This window comes from Betta splendens, chromosome 3 (assembly GCF_900634795.4).
Source record: "Betta splendens chromosome 3, fBetSpl5.4, whole genome shotgun sequence".
In the NCBI taxonomy this organism is placed as follows: domain Eukaryota; kingdom Metazoa; phylum Chordata; class Actinopteri; order Anabantiformes; family Osphronemidae; genus Betta; species Betta splendens.
Genome location: NC_040883.2, coordinates 10,917,280 through 10,927,857, shown reverse-complemented (window position 1 = coordinate 10,927,857; position 10,578 = coordinate 10,917,280). Strand labels below are relative to the sequence as shown.

General features: G+C 46.8%; 1 protein-coding gene across 5 annotated transcripts; it reads left to right on the top strand.

Annotated features, from left to right (window-relative positions):
- Nucleotides 1-4,758: 4,758 nt before the first annotated feature.
- LOC114852214 (insulin gene enhancer protein ISL-3) lies at nucleotides 4,759-8,651 on the top strand. 5 transcript variants are annotated; one of them, XM_055507534.1, is made up of 6 exons: nucleotides 4,759-4,899; nucleotides 5,168-5,352; nucleotides 5,603-5,865; nucleotides 6,761-7,059; nucleotides 7,606-7,773; nucleotides 7,926-8,651. In XM_055507534.1, exons 2-6 carry the CDS (start codon nucleotides 5,297-5,299, stop codon nucleotides 8,040-8,042), a joined length of 903 nt encoding a protein of 300 aa, XP_055363509.1. In that variant the 5' UTR covers nucleotides 4,759-4,899; nucleotides 5,168-5,296; the 3' UTR covers nucleotides 8,043-8,651. The 5 variants fall into 5 exon arrangements, with proteins under 5 accessions (XP_055363509.1, XP_029000293.1, XP_029000290.1 ...); XM_029144460.3 differs by having other exon boundaries at nucleotides 4,765-4,899; nucleotides 5,168-5,357; nucleotides 6,764-7,047; XM_029144457.3 differs by having other exon boundaries at nucleotides 4,765-4,899; nucleotides 5,168-5,357; nucleotides 6,764-7,059.
- Nucleotides 8,652-10,578: the final 1,927 nt, after the last annotated feature.

Genomic DNA, 10,578 nt, shown 5'->3' with positions numbered 1-10,578 from the left:
ATGTTATGTGGTCAAAAAACACAGCGTGATAAGTGGCTGGTACTGATTCATGCTTATGAGCGTGATTTGCTGTGCTCGCGTGGACGGCGTTGAGGATGTGGCCTGTGGCACCGAACAGCTGGGCACATGTTTAAAAGGAGGTCAGCCTCATTGAGAACAGATAGATGTTGTGAGTACAGTTGCATCGCTGCTGCGTCCTGACAGATTCAGAACACGTCTCGCACAGGACAGGACTCCTCCAGAAAAATACAAATGAATTATACATCACTTTTTAAAAAGCTTCTCAGGTTCTCGTTTTGAAACATACTTCTTAAGTGCACTGGATCCAGAGGGTCACTTGGTGGAAGAAATCCACTCAGGAGGCTGTTGTCATGGCGACAGAGGGTTTTGTTTCGCTCGGTCATGTAGGGTTAGGTTCTGGAACCCTCCCACCTCACGCTTGTTGAGCTCCTCTGTACAGAAGTGGGTCAAAAGAGGAGAAGTGGGCGATGGGCCTCAATCACTTCAGCCCCCAATGAAATGAAAAGTAAGACAAACACGAGCACGCGACCGACCGATTCCTCTGGGGGCGGGACTCCGCATCCGTTTGTGCTTCAAGGAGCTGGATAACCTAATCTGCACAGCATCTCAATTAACTCCGAGGTGGAAGTGTGAGGCCACGCATGAGCTGCTGAGTTAGGAAACGTTTGAGTGAAAGGCAGAGTCCACAGGGAGGCGTCATGGCGCCGGCGTCCGTCCTGGACACGTACTCACTCAGTTCACATGATGCGGACTGAATCAGGAAGAACTGTTTACATCTTAATTCTAATGCTAATCAATGTGACGTGAAGCTCTAATCCCGCTTGACAACTGACCACTCTCCCTCTTGGCCTCCTGCCGGCGGTGCGGGGTCACCGAGCCGCTGACCCGCTTTTCCATTTCATCTATTCCTTTAAGCCGCTAAACGGCTCGTCACACTCCTCACCCGCGTCTCTGCCCGCGAGTCCAGTGGCCTCCACTAAATCACATTCCCCGTCCCGGCCGGAGCTCGGGTGTCTGCCAGCTTCTTGCGGGGGCCCTGCAAGAATTCCATCTGGCTTCTGGGGAGTCACACACATCAATTGCTCTCAGCTAAATGCACTCACGTATGAATATTTCAGTACAATTTAATGTTTCAGCTGCAGCCCCAGAGGAGCAGAGCATCAATTTGTGAACACAGTTCTCCTGGAGTTAAAAGCCAGGCCGGATAATACAGCACGAAAGGCGCTGTCAATCCAACCGGGCCCTTCTTTTCACTCGAGAGACGGAGCCAAACAACGGCGCAGCCCCTTCGCCCTCAGCATCGAGCTGCGCGCACAGGTTCGCTCAGCAAGGCAGCAGTCTCCAGTCTCCAGTCGCCGAGCCGAGCCGAGCTCTGGCCGCCCGCCACGGCGGCGCCGCGTGCTCGCAGCCGCACAGCTGGCGCAGGGAGCGGGTCGGGGAGACGCGCACCTGCTGTCCTGTTAATGAAATGCCCCAAAGTGATGCTGAGACCGCTTCCTTCACACAGAGACGCTCCCCTCAGGTGTGAGAACACGGGAACACGGTGCTTTACAAAACACGCGGACCGTGGCACAACAGGGGGAATCAGCTGCACGGGAGCCACAGCGGACGGAAGGCAACGCTGGCGTCCACGTAGAAAAACATGAATGAACAGCAAGATATTCAGATTATTATATAAGATTATATATTTAGTGATTTAGTTTTTCATAAAAAAATATGAAAAATCCTCTGGTTTTTCTCAAAAACTTGAGAAGCTGCAATCACAAAATATTTGGGCTGTTGACTGGCACATACATGAAAAAAATATATACATCCTTCAAATATCCAGAAACAGAAAGGCAGATCAACGCTCAGTGAAGACGCGTCATGCGCCGACGCGTCAGACGCCGAGTGACAGTTTTGTTGTGACTGGTCCAAACAGAGGCGCTGCTTTGTTCATTTAAGTGACACGGCCTCTTGTTGAAGCCACTAATAAGCAACATGACGGATGCTGATAATAAAATACAAGAGAAGCTTTTGTAAGATAAAACAGGCAGCTGACAGTTACACTAATGAGGTAATAATGGCAGCGCTTCTTCAGCCCAACAATGCAGCGCTGCCCTGAGGCGCCAATCAAAAATTAATACTAATTATCATGTGAATACTGCATTAACTCTGAATGATGAATTATGAATCTGCAACATGGTTCCCCTCTCAGATGAGCCGCGCTTGACTGAGGATGCGAGGTCCTTCTCCTCCGCCCTCGCGGACGCGCGCGCGGCTCCGGATCCGCGCGGGCGCCGCACCGTCACCGGAAAACTGCGGAGCGCCGCTTAATAATGCAGCGTTCTGCAGCCGCGCCTCCACAGCAGCACTTGACCTGTTCGGCTCACTCTGAAATGATCGGCGGTGTGTGTTTACACATTTATAATGTGCCCTGACCTGAGTGCGTAGATTAATTTCAATTTTTGCTGACTGAGCACGAGCGTTGGACGCGGCGTTGCACTTAGAGACAAACCATCTGCAGCTTTAAATCTAATACACGCCTCTCAGGAAGTTCTAAGGTGTCTGAGGGATGAATGAATCATGGAGGTTAAAAATGTTTACCATTTACAACTAGCTCTACATAATTATATTATTTGCCATTATTATTGATTAGGTGCAAGCTTCTGTAACTGATCACGAAGCTGCTTCGAGACTTCGGTCAGATTCCTGCAGCAGCTTCAGGTGTGATGGTTTTACAGCAGCTCGGGGGGGATCTGACCTCCAGGTGAGCCACCGGGGATCTGTTGGGGTGGGGCAGATCCAGCTCGTCCCAGGATGCCTCGCTTCTCCAAACATCTCGTTCCTGCAGCAGCTGCAGAACCTATGGATGTACTGAATGTATGGAGCTTTACAGATGAAGAATAAAATAAGAGAATCCACCGGTGACATAAACAAACGTGGGCCAACCTCCATCTGAGTCCAGCTCAGGGAGTTTGTGGGGATGGTCGCAGTAAATTACTTATAGGCTGACAATAGAGGCAGAGTGCCATGGAACCCTGAAACATTCAGGAGAATGTGCAAAGTTCAGTAATGCAGCCCAGGAAAGCCCCTCTGAATTCCAAACAAGGACATTTGGCTCTTGCCAAAGTTTAAGTGGATGATTTCAGTCACGCATCTATTTTTCATGAGGTTAATGGGCCCCATCAAGTTGTGATTAGAGATTCTACTGGGAGGCTTTTAGGCCGGAGTGACAGGCAGCACGGCCCGGCTCCGTCTAGCGGTTATTAACAGGTCACAAACAATGATGTTCCATGTGACATGTCGGGTTCAGAGGAGAATACTGTAGATGAACGACCTTTGACCTGCAGCGGCAGCCAGACGATTGTGTCCAGTGGGAGAAGCATAACAGAGTCAGACGTTATTATTGTAGTTTTTTCTAAAGAACAGCTTCTACTTCAGCTTATACATCGGCCTCGTGCTCCCGACGCACGGGTCTAGGGATGTGTCTGAAACAGTAGCTGGGTCCACTCAGCAGACGCTCCAGGGAGGAGAGTCTTTAAAGGCCGCATGTGGGGTTCTTATGCAGCTCTTATGGATCCTTAGTGGCAGAGGCTCAGGCTGTTACAGCTGAAATAAACTCTCCAAGGTCCGAAGCACAATAAGAATGGTAATAAGGTAATAAGACTGAATGATGCAGTGAGTTCAGTCGTACTGGGAGAATAATTATGCACCTTAATCAAAACCAACATGAGCCAAATAAAGCACATTTACTTTATATATCAGAATCAGGTGTGAGGACTTTTGTTCTATTCAGTGCAGCTAGAAGTGGGCGGGGCCAACACCTGCCATTCACTGCCTTACATTTATGTCAATCTCTATTTGTGAAACAGATAATTATGAGACATGATGTACAGTCATCAATGTTTCTGTCCAATAAGTGCAAATAAAGCATTCCTGTTCTCGTACATGTTGAAATCCCTTTGATTAATTCTAAAGTTGTAAATTAGCTCGTCTTTATTTTCAACATCTTCATGAAACACGAAATAAAAGTAATATTTAACTAGGTGTCAGCTGCTTCTCTTGGTCCAGGCTAGTTTGTGCTCAGCACGTCTTAGAACCAGACGCTTCTGCAGTTGTAGTTTTCCTCCGGTAGATGACGCTCTCGAGCAGATCTGAGCAGCTGAGGCCGCCAGCGGTCCAACAAAGTCAAATCATTTTTCATTTTGGCTTTAATCTGAAAAAAAAAAATGAAGTTTGGTTTTGACAAAAAATGCGCTGATCTAAAAACTTGAAATTGCAGAGAAAAGAATAATTTTGGCGTAGAAAATAATAAACGGAACTCAATAAACAATAAAAAAAAGCACGAACTATGTCTTTATGTGACCACTTGTAATATAAATAAGATCAAGCTCTTCAGAGTGTGACCAAGAAATGTGGCCACTGTTTAATAAATGTGGTAAATCAAGTAGAAACGCTGCCAGATGTGACAGCATTCATCCTCTTTAACTTAGTAATTTATTTGCAACTTTTAATCTGATTCGTTTTCGTTTAAATGTTCACTTCATCTTTTTTGCTTTCGCGTCTTTGTTCGAAGAAACAAAATATCAACATCTGGGTCTTGTCATCCATAAATAAAGCCTGGATTGATTTTCTACAGGTTGACAGCAGCCGCGGGCCGATTGGAGAGTCCGGCGTCGGCGTGATGACGTCAGAGGGACAGCGTGTGGGACCCTGCAGCCTGCTGCTGACCCCCCTCCCTCCAGTCCGAGGAGACACAAGTTATCAGGGAGGCATCCGAAGGACCAGTCGTCTCCTCATCTTTTCTGCCTCGCCGTAGACCCCGTCGCCCTTCCTGTATGGTGGATATTATTTTCAGCTCTTCTTTCTTGGGTGATATGGGGGATCATTCCAAAAGTAAGTAGGAGTCGCAGGAGTTTCGATTGGCAGATTGCGTTGTCGTCGCAGTGCGATTGCGGGCTTCAAGGCGCCGCTTCCTAAACTAATGTGTGTATTAAGACACGTTTTCACTGTTCAGAGGCAAACAATTCAGACTCGTCCGGTTACATAACCGCAGCAGTCGGAACAGAGCGCGGAAAAGTGGACGCTCACGAGACGCCGACCACAACAAATGCTCCTGTGTTCGTCTCTGCGCGGCTCTAACGCGTCCGCTCTTGTTTTGCAGAGAAGCCAGGATTCGCGATGTGTGTGGGATGTGGAAGTCAGATCCATGACCAGTACATTCTGAGAGTCTCTCCCGACCTGGAGTGGCACGCAGCCTGCCTGAAGTGCGCCGAGTGCAGCCAGTACCTGGATGAGACCTGCACTTGTTTCGTCCGGGACGGCAAAACCTACTGCAAACGAGATTATGTAAGGTAGGAGACGTTTACCCTCCGGCTGTGAAACCTGAAATTAATCAAATCTAGACACAGAAACAAACAAAAGTTAAATGTAGTCTAAATTATTTATTGTTCATATAAATAGAAAAAAACACACGTTTGCTATCTATAAAATAGGATTTAAATTTCTTACTTTTAGTCGGAATTCATCAGCTTTTTTGAACGCATCATTCCCAACTTTAGTTCTTCCTAGTTTTAATTCTTGCTCCTAAATGTTCCAGGCTGTTTGGAATAAAATGCGCAAAATGCAACCTGGGATTCAGCAGCAGCGACTTGGTGATGAGAGCCCGGGACAACGTCTACCACATCGAGTGCTTTCGCTGCTCGGTGTGCAGCAGGCAGCTGCTGCCGGGGGACGAGTTCTCTTTGCGGGAAGACGAGCTGCTGTGCCGGGCGGACCACAGCCTGCTGCTGGAGAGGAGCTCGGCAGGAAGCCCCATCAGCCCCGGACACATGCACTCCAACAGAGCGCTGCACCTGGCAGGTCGGATTATTATTATTATTATTATTATTATTATTATTATTATTATTATTATTATTATTATTATTATTATTATTATTATTATTTCATATTTAGGAGCAAATTATATTAAAATAATCAGGTTCCAAACAGATCATATAAAATTATCTGGTCTTAAAAAACGTATTGAATTGTTTGAATTATTTTAGAAGTTACAATTTGTTGAAAATCTGTCTAAATGCGCAAATATAAATATTTTGAAAATACAAGAATTTTATTTTTTTAAACAGCATAATATTTGGGCCTTGGCGTGTGTGCGTGTGTCTGTGTGTGCGCGTGCTGGACTTTTATTGAAGTTAATTTCGTGGCTGTTCTCATTAATACTAACTCGCGTGCGTGTTTTACGCTCGTGCGTGCGCCGAGCTGTCATCCTTGGAGCTGCTGCCAACAGAAGTAGAACAAAGCAAACGTTTGAGTTATGTTCTCCGACTACCTGCTTTTAAGCGCTCCGTTCAAAGCAGCTCTGCCGAACGACGCGGGCCTCCAGCGGGGGGCGGGTTCGGTCGAACCTAACCCAGTTTAAAACAGGGGTTCGGAATGAAATAGGCCTCGTGTTTTGGGGGGGGGGGGGGGGGGGGGGGGGGGGCGGGGGTGCGTTAAGCTTAGTAAGACGACAGTAATGCGTTAGAGAGTTGGGATGTGTGGAGCAGATTCTGTTTTTGCATGGAAAGAAGTGTAAACTTCAAAACTCCAAATGCTCGAGCAACGATTTCTCCGTGAAACACAGACCTTTTTCTCTGGATCAAAAAATATGTTTCCCGTTTCCTGCACGAGACAAAACGTCCCAGCAGACCGGCTGCAGACCGGCCGTCTCGGGCCCTCTCACGGTCTCTGACAGATGTCTTTTCTTCGTCCTCAGCAGACCCGGTGACGGTGCGGCAGGCCCCGCATCGGAACCACGTCCACAAACAGTCCGAGAAGACGACGCGGGTCCGGACGGTGCTGAACGAGAAGCAGCTCCACACGCTGCGGACCTGCTATAACGCGAACCCGAGACCGGACGCGCTGATGAAGGAGCAGCTGGTGGAGATGACGGGCCTGAGCCCCAGGGTGATCCGGGTCTGGTTCCAGAACAAGCGCTGCAAAGACAAAAAGAAGTCGATCCTCATGAAGCAGCTCCAGCAGCAGCAGCACAGTGATAAGACTGTAAGCATCTTCGTAAGTTTGACCGCTTGATTACTATCATCGTTTGTTTGTTATTTGTGTTTGTGTTGTCTGTTTATTTACTTACATTTGATAGTTTATTTGTTTAGATTATTTTAAATTATAAAAAATCTGAATGCAGGAAAAATATGCCAAACAGGCCATGCATTCATCTCTTCACTATGTTTTAATTATACAGTAATTTATTGAATTTTGGTTGACTTTGCATATGGTTTACTTGTTATTTACTCTGCTCCAAACTTTTGAAGCTTCATAAAAAGAGATCGTGGCCCCAGCTTTCCACTTGGCTCAAGTGTTATTCTGTATTCAAACTTCAAGCCAATGAATAATGGATCAGCTGCTTTGGCTTGCTCTGCATCTATGAGACGGGCCTTGCACTATCGGAACATAGATCAAGGTTGTGCTAAGAGCTGCTGCTTTAGTTGTGACAGGTTCAGCATCAGACATGAAAATAGAAACAGGAAGAGAATCAGACCTTGCTCCAGTTTTTTTTTTCTGCGACAGAGAACCAAACGTAAATCAGTTCTGAACATTTGCCAGAACCTGCAGGGCCTCACTGGGACGCCTCTGGTGGCGGGGAGTCCTATCCGACACGAGAGCACCGTGCAGGGGAACCCGGTGGAGGTCCAGACCTACCAGCCTCCGTGGAAGGCGCTGAGCGAGTTTGCCCTGCAGAGCGACCTGGACCAGCCAGCCTTCCAACAGCTGGTGTGTGTGCTCCATCCATCCATCCATCCATCCATCCATCCATCCATCCATCCATCCATCCATCCATCCATCCATCCATCCATCCATCCATCACAGAGATACTTTTACGCACAATTATTATACAGTGTCTCTGTCCGTTTCCCTCTCTCCAGGTGTCTTTCTCTGAATCGGGATCTCTCGGGAACTCCTCGGGCAGCGACGTGACGTCTTTGTCCTCTCAGCTACCGGACACCCCCAACAGTATGGTACCCAGTCCAGTGGAGACGTGAGACGGGGCCCCTGTGACCTGTTGGATCCCCACTACACTTCCTGCAAGGACAGTTGCAGCATGATCCCGGCCCCTGCATGTGACCAGTTCATCACATCGCCCAGACTCAAGAGAGGAGATTGTTTTTTTTTTTATTTCTTACGTGGAGGACATGGAACAAAGGAGGCACAGACTGACTCCAAGTTGTTTTCTGTTGGAGATTCCATTGACAGGAACTCAACATGTGTTGCATGACTTGATGCGAAGACGGAAGATGTACAGAAGACCTCCCGGTGGATATACAACAACAAACGTTCCCCAGAAACACAGTCGGAAACATTTTCATGTCGAAACAACTTCTGCAAAATCATTGTGATCATTCTGTGTCTTGTTTCTTTAACATGAGAATTTTTGATACATTTATTGCGTTGTCGAGTCTGCGCGACTCTTTGTCTTAAGGTCAGAGCATGATAATCTGCAAATTATTCGTGTTGTAAAATATTTTATCTTAAGGGCATCTTAAGGTTGTTTGAGCTTCTCGGACAAAAAAGTAAATTATTGTTATATTATTTATTGTTAGGAAAACGATTCGTAAAGGGAGTATTAACTGATGAAAATAAAAAAAAGCTGAGTACAAGTGTGTTCGTTACCAGTGTCTGCGCAGGCGAACCGTCCGTTTTCTAATTTATCCCTTCGCTTTGGAAGTAAATAGAAATATAGTAGTAATTTATTTGAAATGTGCAGCTGTTCTTGATTAAGTGCTAACGTGCGACGGAAAAGAATCGGCTGCACTAATTGAATTACATTCTGAGGTCTAACGCAAACACGTATCGGAGCGCCACCAGATAATCTGTGATAGGAAGCAAATTCAAGTCTTCTGTGTCTGTGTTTGAGGAAGAGATTAACAGAGTTGCAGTGAGAGAGTTTCAGTTGCACTGGACACGTTGCCACGCGGGCCTGGACCGGAGCCTGGAGGCTCTGCTCGTCTTATCGTCCACATCCATCGCCGCCGCTTCCCCCTCGGTGATGTGGCAGGAATTGGCCGGTGGTCATTTACTATCTCGGGGGCAAAAATCTGCTGTAAATTGTGCTCAGTCCAGTTTCTCTGGTTGAGTCACAAGCCGAGTCTAGACAGCGCGCAGGGATCAGCGACCTCTTATCTAGTCCTGGCATCACCTGCAAACGATACACCGACTAAAGCCACAACAAACTAACTGAGCGACCCCCCTCCTCGCGTGCACGCGCGCGCGCACGCACTCCGTCACCGCCCCCTTAAGCGAGGGCAGCAGAGAGCGGCTCGTAAGGGGTCACTTCTCCTCGGTTCATTTTCCTTCGTTGAATTGCGTTATTGCGCGCGGGTCAGGCCGAGATGACAGAGTGCTTGAAGTGACCTCCTTTACGCCGAGTGCGCGACAAAACAAAGCTTTAGCGTGTGCATTGAAAACCTGTGATCTGTGGATAACCAGTCTCTAAAACCCAAAGGCTCTGAAACGATATTTATCAGCCCAGGAATGAGAACCTGACAACCGGAGATTAGACGCTCTGGAGAATTTCAAGAAAGTGTCCTGACGTTAAATTTGAAATAAATGGTTGATTAAATGCTTTAAAACAAAAATGATTAACGAGCGCGTTCAATGTAAAACATCTTCAGGCTCCTCGGGCTGTGGCTTAGTCGGAAGCTTGAATGACAGAAGGCAGATAATAGATTTGTAATAGAGCTACTTCGAATAAGATAAGCAAACAATGCGAGCAGATTAAGATAAGACCGATAAGAAGAAGATTAACACGGCTGACGCTGGAACGCAGCCGTGCGCTCTGACACAAAACCACCAACATACACATTATCACCCTCCACTTCTCAACCACAGACCCGCGGAAATAAACCAAAATATGGTATTCATTTTCTATTACCATCATAAAAAGATCAAAATGTCAGCTCTGACCAATTATGATGAAAGGAAAAAATAATCACCCATTGAAGGTTTTGAATAAATATATAATATTTTTCGGACAATTAGATTTGGGCCTTAAAGTTCTGACTTATTTTCATTATTAATTAATTGATAACGTGGGAGCCATTTATAGGAAACTCTTTCACTATCCAGCCAACCACGTTTTATGCTTCCATTTAATGCTTTGCGCTTTTTGTGTCTGACTGACAGAAAGATGAACATTGAGCACCTGTGGACAAAACAAAACCAAGCACACGCACGCGCAGCTCCAGTATTTGCACTGGTCCCAGCGTGTGAATGGCCTGCTTTACCTCATTTTAACGGAACCGTGTTGGGCGTCGCTGTGACGGTCCACCAACGCATTGCACCCGAGCGTTTTTTAAAAACAGGAAACTGCAGCATCTCGTTATTTCTGCGACAGCGTCGCTGCTGCAGCTGCTGAAAACGAGTCTGCATGTGTCATGTTGCCGCGGCGCAACCAGACGCTGTTACAGAGAATGACACCGTATCATTAATGATTAAGAGGAGCAGTCCATTTAAAGGTGTGATGTAATTCTCTAATTGGTAGACGGGTGGACGTAATTAGATCACCCAGCGTGCTGGGGA

What these genes read in the sequence shown, in the direction of transcription:
- LOC114852214 (XM_029144456.3), top strand. Translation starts at nt 4,842, where the DNA reads ATGGTGGATATTATTTTCAGCTCTTCTTTCTTGGGTGATATGGGGGAT. An exon ending in TGCAAACGAGATTATGTAAG is followed by an intron (nt 5,358 to 5,602) that starts GTAGGAGACGTT and finishes TAAATGTTCCAG; the next exon opens with GCTGTTTGGAATAAAATGCG. An exon ending in CAGAGCGCTGCACCTGGCAG is followed by an intron (nt 5,866 to 6,760) that starts GTCGGATTATTA and finishes CTTCGTCCTCAG; the next exon opens with CAGACCCGGTGACGGTGCGG.